We start from the raw sequence: 13,063 nt of genomic DNA on the forward strand, positions 1-13,063 counted from the left end.
ACTGTTAGGGGCAATAAGTAACACAACGCAAGTAACTCCTGCATCCAGTAAAATAACAAACACAACAGTGGGTGCACACAAGGCTCCTGGCCTGCTCGCCTTGGGTGTACAAGGCCGTTCCGAGGCAGGTCATGGCTCAGTCACAAACGTCCCTCGAACAGGAGCATTAACTCAACGTGGCCGAGTAATCCAGATGATTTGCACAAAGGACAGATATAAGATAATCTCTTCCTACAAATCTAACCTGAGGACTGTGGAGGTGGCTGGTTATCCTACTGAACAATGAATTCAAAAGCTTGTATCAGCGGGTCTGTGGAGAGGCTCCTATACCTTCTGTGAGGATACTGAATATGGGAACGAAGCAGAGGGAGACCCCTGTGGAGGAGGAGGAACGGGACCTCCTGGGGGTCCAGCAGAGCTAAGCCAGGGACAGACCCTGAGAGCAGGACTCACCAACCATGACGGACGTGTAGCTTTGTGCTGGGTCAAAGGGACACCTTCCTTTGCCGTCTTCATTTTTGCCCAGAAATTTAAAGGATGTTAAGTTCTATAATTGAATGAAAAGAAAGAGTGCCATAAAATGTCTGAACTTCTGTAGTCATAATATATCTTTGTGCGACCATTTAATTTACAGACTCACTCTTCTGGGGGGACAGAGGAGAGAACACATGCACGGTCTACCACCTGGTCCCAGGTCTGGACGCTGGTGCCTTGGCACCCTCTGATACCCTCGAGAGCGCCTCCAGATCTTGGAGCCTCAGTTGACTCTCCTATAGGACAGAGACAGCAATGCTGATGGCTCTAGGGTCGTAGAACAGCCAGGGAGAACCAAACACAGGATGTGCTCCGGAAGGGACTGGAAGGCCATGTGCAGAACTTTAATATCAACAAAGATGCCTTCAAAGCAGTGGGGGACCAGGCTATCCAATAAACAGATAACAGGAAAAAAGGAGCGGAATCTCTACCTCATTCCACCCATCGAAACACACTCCAGGTGGATCGATGATTTAAATATTAAAAACAGAACCGTGCTGCACTAACAGAAAGTATGGGTGACAATTTCAGTCTTGGGATAATCTCTCCTCACCTGACAAGACAGTCCAAAGCCAAGTAAGGGAAAAAATGGACAGATCTAGTACACGAAGCACTGGGAAGCGTCTGTCCACAGAAGAATGAGACAGAAATTGACAGTGACAAAGAGGGGGAAATGCCTGCAAAATGACAGATGAGGCATTTCCATCCCTGAATATACAAGAAGCTTGTACAAATGAGTAATAAAGCATTTCCAGGAGGAAAACAGTCAAAGCACAGCAAGTTAGAGAAGAAGAAACCTATCCGGCAGCACAGACAAGAAAGGATGCCTGAGCTGCCAGCAACCCAGGAAGCACAAGGCAATGAAAGTGCGGTACCATTTTCCACCTGAAAGCCTGGCGAAGCTTAAGAAGACGGACACCCAAACTGCGATGGGTGGATGGGCAGCCCTGCTGTCTGTCAGAGCGAGGGAAACATGTCACAGACGGAGCAGAGAGGGCTCAGGGGCATGGGAAAGATGCAGTTACATTTCTAACAGGCTGGTGGAAACAATACACAGACTTTTCACCTCTTAGGTTAGGAGGTGTGAACTGGGGTGACAGTGCACCCCACTTGATGTGATTCACTGACTGCATTTCAAGAAGATGTTTGGGGAAATCTGAACAGGGACTGGAGGTTAGATGACATTAGAGAATTATTGTATATCTCCTTAGATATAATGACAAACCCAGCATTACTGTAGGAAAATGTCATTATTCTGAGGCATGTGACAGCATTTAGGGGTCATGGGTGTGCTCACACCTGTGCACACATACGGACGCTCCCAACCATGCAATCTGTGTGGTTAGAACACGTGTGTGTGATCAACTTTTCTGTCGGCTTGAAATTTTTTTTAAATATTGGGAAAAAATATAGGTCTAGATTTAAATGAAACATATGATTCCCTTACCTCAACAACTGACATGCCCATGGAATTTAAGTTTAAATTCCATACCTTAAGCTTCTAACTATAGAGTTTAGCCAGGAAATCCTTTCACGTGCAAAATGTTTCTAATATGACTAATGTGACCTAACGAAAAAGAAACTAAGTCTGTCTATGAGGACTGAAGATCTCAACACCTAGATGCACCCCCTACCCCGATCCCAACCTCTGTTGCCAGAGTCTGTGGACACAGACAGCCCGGCAGACCCACCCTATGTATGGACCCCACCCCAGGGGTCTGTGTGCGGATACAAGGTTTTCGAAGCAGGTCCTTACTTCGCCCATACTTTGTCCTGTCATGTATCTCGGATTCAAGCTTGGAAAACATTTTTTTAATTCCAATGAATTTAGGGTTCTAGCAAACTAAGCTTTCCACTTTAGCATACTTCACACTTGACAGTTACTCACTAAATAGGGACAAACACTAGAAAATGTGCTTCATTATCGCTCCTCAAGTGCATTTAAAACACTCCTCCCTCTTTGTGGTTGTTATAAATGGCTCATCAGATTATCTGAATAAAAAGAGTATCTCCCAGAGAGGAGATGCTGCTGTCTAATCCGCTCTCTCCTTCCGGCTACCGTCAGCAAGGGAATCAGGAGTGGTGGGAGGGCGGTGTAAGAGTGGGGGGCCCTCTCCAAAGGACCCTACTGACAACTGACGAGGCTCAAGGAGAGTCAAGGACATGATGCAGGTGATGGAGAGATGGGTCCTGCTTCTATAACCGCTCAGCAAACTGGCACTGTGTTGTCACTCCTCAGAGGGAAGAATTCCAGAACTGTCTATCAGTGGGCAACTTGTACCCCAACAGCCAACACTGAACGTGGTGCCCCAAGACCAGAGCAGCAGACACCATTGTAGTGAGCCCGGGCTGCCATGACGACCACAGACAGGGGTCGGGGGAGCTGCAACCATACATGTTCCTGCCTCATGGTTCTGGGGGCTGGAAGTCCGAGATTAGGGTGCCAGCATGGCTGGTTCCTGGTGAGAAACCTCTTCCTGGCTTGCGGACAGCCACCTTCTTGCTGTGACCTCACGTGACAGAGGGAGAGAGCTCGAGAGCTCTGGTGTCTCTTCCTCTTCTTATAAGGCCATCATCCTATCAGGACCCCGGCTTCATGACCTCGTTTAACCTTAATTACTTCCTCATGGGCTGCATTTCCAAATACCATCACATTTGGAGAATTAGGGCTTCAACATATGGAATTTGGGGAGACACAAACACTTAGTCCATAACATATATGAACCAAGAACAAGGGATCCAAGAGCAGAAGTCCTGAGTTTTCTACTTGACCAGGGCCCATGTCATAGCCAGGGCTCCCTCACAAAACACAAAATGTGACAAGGAGAAATAGGCAAGATGCTGGATCAGGGCACATTGATGCTTCCTCTCTGTCAACACTGGCCTTCCCAGAAGGTCCCCCCACTGCCCGCTCTGCACTATGGGCCAGCGGTCCTGTAAGTCCTGCACCCAGTCATGCCCTCAATCATGGTGGTTTACAGACTGGAAGGCTTAAAGGAGGCCAGTGAGTGGGCAGAGGCCTTCTGCGGAGCCATGGACCACCCCCATCCCCACACAGCTGGCAGGAGAAAATCCTCCCAGACTGCAGAGTGGAGACCACTTGCTGCTGCCTCGAGCCCCACACGCTGCTTTAACTACTGACCAGGGGACCTGCGCGGCCTTACCAGGTGGTCACAGGCTGGCTGGAACGCATTGGTCCCGCACACGTAAAGGGCACTGGCGCTGAGGGGCTGCAGCACTCGGATGTAGTTAAGGCATTCTGTCTACAAGGAAGAGAAATGCACGGGTCAGCCACCGTGCAGGCTCCACCGGACGCCCTCCATGATCCCAGCTGTCCAGGCTGCTCGCTGCACAGCACGAACCAGCCAAGCACACGCCCGACAGCAGCTCCTCACGGCTCACTGATGACCAACCCGGCTGTGAATTCGCTGCCACCCTTCCACCTCGGGCCTCAGGTGCCATCCATCTGCACAGGCTAGCCCTGCCCTGCCTGGCACGGTGGGAGCAGGCTCCCGGAGACCCGGCTCCACCCCTGCACAAACCTAAATCTGCAGCTCCCAGAGTGCTTCTGCCTCTGCAGGGTCCACAGGCCGCTGTCAAGTGCCAAACAGATTTCACCTCAGTCACTGATTTATACTCAGCAAAAGTGTATCAGCCAAAAAGCAATGAAAGCTGACCTCAAACCTTACTGGACACCTGGCACAGGGAAACACGCATTCACTCTCACTGAACACACAGACCGTTCATTGTGTTGGCAGGCCCGAGGGGGTGTGTGCTGTGCAGAGTTCCCTCCACCTTCCCTTTCTCTGGGGGACCCCACCCTCGACGCCCCAGTGTGCGCAACTGGAAGCAGTGCTTCTCAGGAGAGGGGTGTGTCCGGCCCGCCTAGCTCAGGGGAGAGGCAGGACTAATGAGGGGCTCCGAGCCCGGCTCCACATCAGAAAGGCCCCGCAGGAAAACCAGATGCCACTGAAGAACCCACCCACTATTTTAGGCTGAAATGTACTTGGATTATATGTGCTAGCATCTGAAATTATCTCCACTCGGGAAAGGTTTTTTTTTTTGCCGCGATTGTTTTGAAACTGGTTGGAAGTAATTCATCGTCCCTGAAAGAACTGGGAGGGACCCTTGTCCGCTGTATGGCCTCCACGTGGGGCTGGCCAAAGTGCCTGTTCTAATTTAGCTCTAAGACAACTCCCTGCGACACCTGTTATTACATCGCAATGCCTGCATTTTCCCTCATTTCGAATTTAGTTACTTTGGTGAAAGTGTTTAGTACTTTGCTAAAAAAGTTTAGCCAAAACATTTTTTCTGTTTTTGTTTTTTTTTAATTTTAATTGCTTTGAAATTAGCCAACAACTACTGAAATTGACTATAACCCAGCTGTCTTAACCAACTACCAAGGAAGACGGGGCGCTTGTATTCCAAGACTCCGACATCGGCCCAGCACCAGTTAGGGGCAGGGTAGCCCAAGTGGGTGGTAGCCATAACCCAGAGCTCTGGAGGGAGATGGATGGACACTCAGCCCAGCGCTTCCCGGATGGCCACCACACTGAGATGCCCAGTATCTCCCAGCGAAGGAGCAGTATCTCAAGGCACAGATGCTGCCAGCAATCCAGAAATCCTACAGCAACCCCTCCAGGCCACTGGAGCTCAGGGAAGGCATGAACCCTGCACTGTACACCTTTAGGCCAGCAGGCACCAGACATCGTTTTCTGTAGTCAAAGTTTCAGGCCATTTGAATAAATTCAATTCAGATAAACTTTAAAGTAATTTTCTAAAGTCTAGCCCCAGGCTCGCCACTTGGGAACAGGGAGGTAACCTGCAGGATGAGTCACGATGACGTGAGCAAGCCTGGCAGCATCCTGAGGGCGGGGCAACCTGCCTGGGCTGCACCACAGAAGTCGGGGCGTTCGGGAGAGTCAAACAAGTAAGACAGGCCTGGGTGGGCTCTGAAGCTTGCAAAAGAAATTACCTGTTTTGATTTCCCCTTTTCCGCGCATTTTGCTTTTTTATCTTCCGAGACCTTCCAATATGCCTGTGAGGAAAAACGAGAGTCCATTTCAGTGCATGTTCCCCCTTTAGAAGGAGATACTGGTATAAAAAACATACAGTTTACAAAGCACATGGTGGTGTTTAGAGCACAGGTATTTCCCAAGACATTAATATCTCAGATTGCAAAGCGAGGCTCAGAGAGCAGACGCTGGGACCCGTGAGTAACGGGGCTTCATGAAAGTTCTGTGATCCTCATGCTGCAGCCAGGGGGCCTGGAAGGCGGCTCCCAGATGACTGCTATTCACTGAAAAAAACTGCAAATATTAAGTGACTGCAAGTGGGGAGGATTCAATTATTTATCAAGAAAATAAACTGCAGGCATTTTCTTTTCTTTTTTTTTTTTGGTCGCACTGCGTGGCATGTGGAACTTTAGTTCCCTGACTAGGGATTGAACCCGTGCCCCCTGCAGTGGAAGCGCAGAATCCTAACCACTGCACTGCCAGGGAATTCCCTAAACTGCAGGCATTTTCAAACATCAAGTGGGTTTTCTCATCCCTTCAAAACTGATTCTTGAGTCTAGTAAAATGTCTTGACGTTTACTTTATCAGTGGAACAGCAGGGTTATGATGCTTTAAATTTTATGTGATGGTAGGAGGTGAAAGTGATGAAGCCACGGGGCTCCCTCAGGTCAGATGTCTTCCCGCTGAGATCTGTGCTCCTGCTTCTTCCACACCAGGTGGACGAGCCAGGCTGGCAGATGCCTCAGCCCCGCACCCTCCAGAGGACAGGGAGCAACAGCGCTGCATCACAGAAGGCTCCCACGCTCCTGCCTCACTGTCCCCAAGATGCCCCATCTGCCCGTGTGATATTCCAGGATTGATGCCAAAATATATTTCCTCCCAGAGAATCAAAGCTGGCCGTAGGGCATTCAGAGGTCAGGAAGTACACGGTGCTTCGCCATGGCAGTGAAGTGAATCCCCTAGCAATGTGTTTTCAGAGAAATGGAAGTGCTAATCAGGACACGTGAAAGCAGAACAAAGTCCCATTTCCAATAGCAACTTCCTTTAGAAATTAAAATGTAGACAATTTCATCATTATCTACAGGCAGTGCATAAGGACACGGGAGCATGAACTCTGACAGGCCCTTGATCATGGCGTTTTCACTGAAGCTTGGCTGTAGTCCTTTCACTTTTTTCCCCTCTTTTACGTCTACAGAGCCTAAAGCCTCTCGGTTACCCACAGTGATGGCATTAACAGAGCAACGGGGGCTCTGACTGAGCACCTGCAGGTCGGCACAAGTACACGGAGGAACCACGATGCTCCCAAGACGAGATTCTGAAAGGCAGTGTTAGCCTGAGTTGTTGGAAAGGAGAGTAAGGCTCAGAGGAAGGGGATTCAATGAACACAGGGACTAGGGGCTGAGCAGGGCAGGCCCTTGGCAACCCTCTGCTCTAAGTGCCTGCTGTTCCAAACACTTTATTTTCAAGGGGTAATAACCAGAATCTCGTTTACGTGACACAGAAATTAAGTACTATGCCTGACTCTGGAGACTAACACAAAATGAAACAAAAAAATAAGAGATCTGGGGCAGAAAAGGCACAAGGTGAGCATGGGCTGGCTTGATTCCAGAGAACCAGAAAATTACACCAACCACTAGGGTGGTGTCTAAGGATTCAGGAGCAGAGGAGAGGCTGCCAGAGGCCAGGAGGGGACAGACTGAGCATTGGCTACAATGGCTTGAGGCACTTCAAACACGTTTAAAACCACGAGTCATGGTCATACTAAAAAACCAAAAACAGTCCAAAAACCCACTGTCTCCCTTTGGGAAGAACTTACTCATTATTTGGAAAACTAGTAAATAAAGGTGAAGATTTCAAGCACTGATCCTGCTATGTCCAAAGGAACTGGCCTCGGGAGACGTGAATAGCTGGCAATGGGCATTTCCCCGTCACAGACAGTATTCCAGCTCACAGATGGAGAAGGAAAGGTAGAGGCGGGACGTCCCATTCTGCAACCCTTGACGTGTTCCAAACTGCGATGGTCAAGGGCCAGGAGGAGGACGCCCGCCTGGGTGGAGGGTCCGGCCTCTCACAGGAGCCAGACCGGGGCTGGGGGCCAGACAGGATCGCGAGTGGCTCTCCCAGCCAAGTAGACCCAGGGCGGCTCCTAGGAATGGAGACTCCACGACGGACAGAGTGCCTGGCCACACAGACGGCCTGAGTTCAACCCGATCAAACGGAATAGTCAAACATCATTTATGAGAGAGCCCGTGAAATTTGAACACTATTTGATGAAATTAATTTGGGGGATGCAATAACGATAGTTTGGTTATTTTGAAAAAAGGAGTCCCTTCCTTTAGGAGATGATCAGGGAAACATGTGCAGATGAAGAACATGTGTTTGGGATTTGCAAAGCCTCCCAGAGGGAGCAGAGGAGGAAGACGTGGATGGGAGGATGGGGGTGAACCCCCGGCCTGCGGGAGCCTCGACGGGTACAGGGTTCATCATATCACTCCCTCTGCTCCCGTGTGTGCCTGAGATTTTCCGTAATAAAATGTTCAAAAATCCAAGATAAAAAGAGGGTGACCGCTGGGTGAACTGCCAGCCTGGGGAGGACGGAGGCTGCCAGGGGACACCCTGAGATGGGGCTTGGTAGACACAGGGCGGGAAAGAAGCTTCAGGATGACAGCGCCCTCAGCCCTGGTGGACAGGAAGGCTGCTCGCTAGACGCACAGGACATCCGTGGGGCTGGCCACTGGGGTAAGCAGGCTCCACAGCCAAGAGAGGGCCTGACATCCCAGGAGGAGGCCGGTGTGTGGCTCTGAGGAGAAAACACTGGAAAGGGTGTGTGGCCCAGACAGCAGGGGAGCGGGGAGCCCACACCATACCTCATGTTGCTTCCTGGAGATATTGTGTGCGTTCAAGGCAAACACGGCTTCCCGGGCGCCCACGTACAAGGTGTCCTTGTCCTCACTCAGCAGCAAGGACGAGTAGTTGAAGATGCCTGGCTCGTGAAACTGCACCAGCTGCACCTCTGGGGAGGGCGGGGTGGGGGGAGAACGTTATTAGGTATTTCTGAGCTTGGACACACCCTGAGCATCTGGTCTTCTTTTAGTGCGTGGCTGTCTCACTAGGGCCATGCATGGGTCTGCTGCCACAGTGGACAGGCCCCAGCCGAGGCCAGAACTCAGGCACCTTTGGGTGGAGGCTGCCACCAAGTGTGAGGCCCCAGAGCCACTGTGCTCTACCAGTGCTGTGGCCTGACTTTCATCCTGCTCCGCTCCCTCCAGCCCAGCTGAATTCCAAACCCGGCAGCATGACCTCCTAGGAACATGACCTTCAGGCAGCGTGACCTCTTCGCAGTGTAACCTTGTGACCTCCCAGGAGACTGCAGGCCAGACACCTTAAACTGCTGACCACTGTGGTTCCCTCTCCCTCCCCCCAAACTCTTGTCTATGTGTATTTAATCATCCACAAGTGAGGTTTATAGAGAATATAACTATTTAGGATTTTCTTATTCAGAAAAAAGTCATTTACCTCAAAGCCTTTAAAAAAATCTATTTCAGTGATTACACCCCTTAACCCAAGCATTTTCCAAGGATATAACCACCACAAACTTAAAAAGCAGAGAAACAAATGACTTTTTCACTTATTTGGTAATTGCATCAATAGCTATTTAGGAATATGAGGAATTTAAGGATGAGCTATTTAGGAGTAATATAAATGTATTGACACTATTTCTTAAGGAGCTATTTCTTCTTTTTGACCATCCCAGAGTCAATTTTAAACTTGGCTTTCCATCTGTCACCAAGCTCTGATTTTATTGAAGGGTTAGGAGGTCACACTTCCGCTCTTCTAATTTCCCACTGTTGAAGAAAGATGCACACAGGATAGAGGCTCTCCCAGCACACACACTGCCTGGAATTCTGCACAAGACAGCTCCAGCCCTGCAAGCACACCTCGCTCAGGACCACTGAGCCTGAAAGACTGGAGCGGACGGTTCCTAAGACACAGCTCCCAAACGAGGAAATAAACAAAAGAGAAACTAATAAATAGCAAATGAAAACTACCGGCCTGACGCTCAGCTACACATAATTAAATAGCCTCAAAATATTGATACTACTTGGTGTGGTTTGTGCTCAGGCAGTGCACACCAAACGTCATCAGGCACAAGGAAGATAAACATCCTTCCAGGGCCCCCCTGCACCCCGCCCCGATTTACAAGCCAAATCAGCAGGCCAAGAACAAGCCCTGCGAGTGTTTCCAGTTATCGGACCATCTCCCCAGAAGTGGCGGTGCAGGCCGTCTGCCCACACGCAAGTGCCAGGAGGCCAGACCCAGCAGAGCAAAGGGCACCTGTGCATCTCAACACCATGAGCAGGGAGCAGGGTGGCCATTCCCTTCAGATGCCACCAGCGCCTGACACGGTTCTGCCCTCACCTCTGTGCTCCCAGGTGATCCTAGGTATGGGTGCAAACGCCACCGCTGTCCCAAACACCACTGTGAGGGCGGTGAGCAGCCCCCCGACAGGGGCGCACATCCTCATCGGCTGGGGCCGCAGTGGGGACTTCAGCAGCAAATGCCCGCGGGCAGGCGAGCCCACGGTGGGTGTCAGGGTGGTTGCTGCTCAGAGCTGCAGGGCAGCCTGGAGCTGGTGGGTGGCGCAAGCCCTGAGGCCCCGCATTTCTCAGCACCCTGGGTGAGGTCGAGCTGCTCTCACCACTGCAAATATCAAGGGCCACCTGGTTCTTAAACAGCGTGCTTCTCTACAGCCCTCTGAAGAAATCCTGGAAGAAAGTGAAAATGAAGGGTTACGAGTCAGGATGTGTCGTAATAACGCCTGCTTTCTGTTTGCTCAATATCCCCCCACGGCTCTGCTCTCACCACATCCCCAGCCACGGACTCTGTCTGCTGAGGAGAAGAGAGTGGTGGAGACATAGAGGGCTTCCTCTGGGGACAGCCCCACACAGACACCGCATCCCAGAGTTACAGGAGTCAGGGCTTCCTGGTCCTCAGATGGGCCCGGAACGCAGGACAGACACAGGGACCCAGACCAGGGAGACAAATGCCTGCCTGGCTGCCCAGCTTCCTCCCTGTGCGGGCACTGTGTCCAGCTGGTAATGCGATGGGAAGGTAGGGAACGGAACCGGGGTTTCAGTTTCCCTCAGAGACTCTGGCTTCCCAATTCCTGTAATACTCATAGAGGACGACAGCCAGAACTGAAGACCGGAGAGCTGCACGGAGGCTGAAATGTGAGAGTACACACACAGACACACACACAGGTGTATGTGCAAGCACACACGTATGCACGCATACAGATATGCATGCCTACAGACACGCATGCATACAGACACATACACATGCACGCACGCATGTCCTGGTCGTGCAGGAGGAGCTGACCTCCTGCAGGGGACAGGGCCACCCCAATGGCCTCGCTCCTCCAGCCTCACCGCAAAAGTCGGCATGTCATGGAAACTGGTCATGGCCTCTGATCTGTCACTGAGACGAAGCACCTCATGGAAAGAACAGGCCTGTGCTGAACAGAGAAACTGTGGGGCTGGGGGTCCTCAGATCTCCTGGCACCCACGCTCTGCCCCTGCCCCACGACTGCCTGGAGTCCCGGCCTCCCGCCTGCTCAGCCCCGTGCACCATCTGCAAGGGTCCCTGCGGGGAGCTGCAGGGCAGCCCTGCTCCACATCAGTGAATTGGGGCGATTAGGGTTTGCCCCTGACCCAAGGCCCCACCAGGATCCCAGTGAGACTATGAGATGGGCTTGTTCCCGCCTTCTCAGGGGGAGGTTAAAGCAAAACGTCGGCCTGAACAGAAGCAGGACGCTTGCCAACCACATCTGGGGAATACAATTAAGCTACAGCAGAACCACTGCACTTTGCAGATGTGCTGCCCTGGGGGGCCCACACGGAATCCAAAGGCATGCAACCTGCTCCTCAGCTGAATACCCTCTGCTGCAAAATGGTGAAGCAGCTGCCTCCCCGACACCCCTCTCCCCACCCCCACAGGCCCTGGGAGTCAGCCATGCTCACGTCCTCCTCTGCCTTCCACTCCCACCAAGCCAACCCCCCTCCAGGTCTACCAGTCCTACTGACACCCCCGGGCCCTCCCTCTCTAGAACCTTCCCCTGCACCCACCACCACGTCAGGACGCCTGAGGGGCAGCCAGCTCCCTTAACTCCCTCTCCAGCCGTCCTCTCCCGGCTCCGGCTCCCTGGGGACCCCACAATTTGCCATAGGGCAGCACCTGTGCAGCCACCTGCCCTGCTGCCCTCTGACACATCAGTCCAAACCAAACCTCCCAAGAGGGTTTGGGGAGAAGGTCCGGCTTCCTGTTTACCTGGTTAAGTCACTGCCTCCAGGGAGCCCTCCCTGCTCCTTTCTATTCTGCCTGGGAAGTCACCTCTCACACCCTGGTGTCCTTCTCTGGCCCCAAAGGCTAGCAGGGAGCACGGCTCACCCTCCACAGTGCTCTGGGGTCCTTTTATTTTATTTATTTTTTTATGTGCACGTACGGGCCACTACCACCCCCACTCCCCTTCACAAAGGAAGGACTCATGGGGGACTTTCACGGTGAGCACTTGCCACTGGGGAGATGCTGGGCAAGGGCCAGACACCAGGGGCCAAGCCTCATCTGCCCACCCACCTTCCCTGCTCAGGCACCCACTCTGCACCTCCTCCCCCCAGCCCGAAGGCTGCCTGGTGGGGTTCCCCATCCACCCAGGATCTGTTCTCCATCCCAACATGCCTATTGGCCCGTGAAGTCAGGGAGCACACTGAGTCCATCTTTTCCTCCAGGGACTGGCCCATCCTGGGTGGAGACTGGCACCTCTTTTCGACAAAGGGCCGGATGGGCATTATTTTCAGCTTTTTGATTCCTAGAGCCTCTGTCCCAGCTACTCGAGCCCAGCATGGTAGCTCAAAAGCAACCACAGATGACGTGTGAATGGATGAGCATGGCCGTTTGCCAACATAACTATTTACAGGATGGGCACTGGGCTGCAGGCCAAGCCCTGCGCTGGGGGCCCAGGGGGACGGCCAGCCCAGACACCCAGTGGCAAAGGCACGATCCATGCTAAACACAACACCGGATGCACCAGGAGGCCAAGGAGGCCGGGAGGGGAAGAAGAGAGAGAGCTGCCTCATGGGGTAGCCGTGAGTGCTCACCCTCTGCGGAGCCAGCTCTTAGAGGCACCCACCATGTGGGTCACAGTCACCCTCAGCCGGGGCCCTGGTGGGGACTCTGCTCTCCTGCCCTTAGCAGGGGAGTGAGGTACAAGGTGGTTCCAGAAGCCCAGGCCAGGCGAGGTGTTCCCGATGTGACCCACTCAGCAAGCAACCCCGGAGTGTCCAGTGAACACTAATACACTGCAGCAATCCTACACAGCCACAGGACGCCCAGGCCCTGGCGAGGACTCTTTGCGTGGATGTTACTGGCTCGGGGTGCACCAGACACCCGCCTAGCTTGTTCCCGGGTCCATTTCCGCCACTACCAGTCTAATTGAAGCCGTGCCCACCCCACCCCAA

At 52.4% G+C, this 13,063-nt stretch overlaps 1 protein-coding gene across 2 annotated transcripts in view; it reads right to left on the reverse strand.

The window, feature by feature from the left end:
• The window catches only part of SEMA4D (semaphorin 4D), a 105,262-nt gene that overhangs the window by 13,490 nt on the left and 78,709 nt on the right, over window positions 1-13,063 (reverse strand). For both annotated transcript variants that reach the window (XM_060015094.1, XM_060015093.1), the window contains exons 3-7: window positions 9,969-10,315; window positions 8,417-8,562; window positions 5,510-5,572; window positions 3,699-3,797; window positions 454-547 (exon numbers count right to left, since the gene is read on the reverse strand). In XM_060015094.1, the coding sequence (XP_059871077.1) occupies window positions 454-547; window positions 3,699-3,797; window positions 5,510-5,572; window positions 8,417-8,562; window positions 9,969-10,074 (508 nt within the window). In that variant the 5' untranslated portion in view covers window positions 10,075-10,315. The remainder of the gene's footprint in view (window positions 1-453; window positions 548-3,698; window positions 3,798-5,509; window positions 5,573-8,416; window positions 8,563-9,968; window positions 10,316-13,063) is intronic.

This window comes from Delphinus delphis, chromosome 6, assembly GCF_949987515.2.
Source record: "Delphinus delphis chromosome 6, mDelDel1.2, whole genome shotgun sequence".
Taxonomy (NCBI): domain Eukaryota; kingdom Metazoa; phylum Chordata; class Mammalia; order Artiodactyla; family Delphinidae; genus Delphinus; species Delphinus delphis.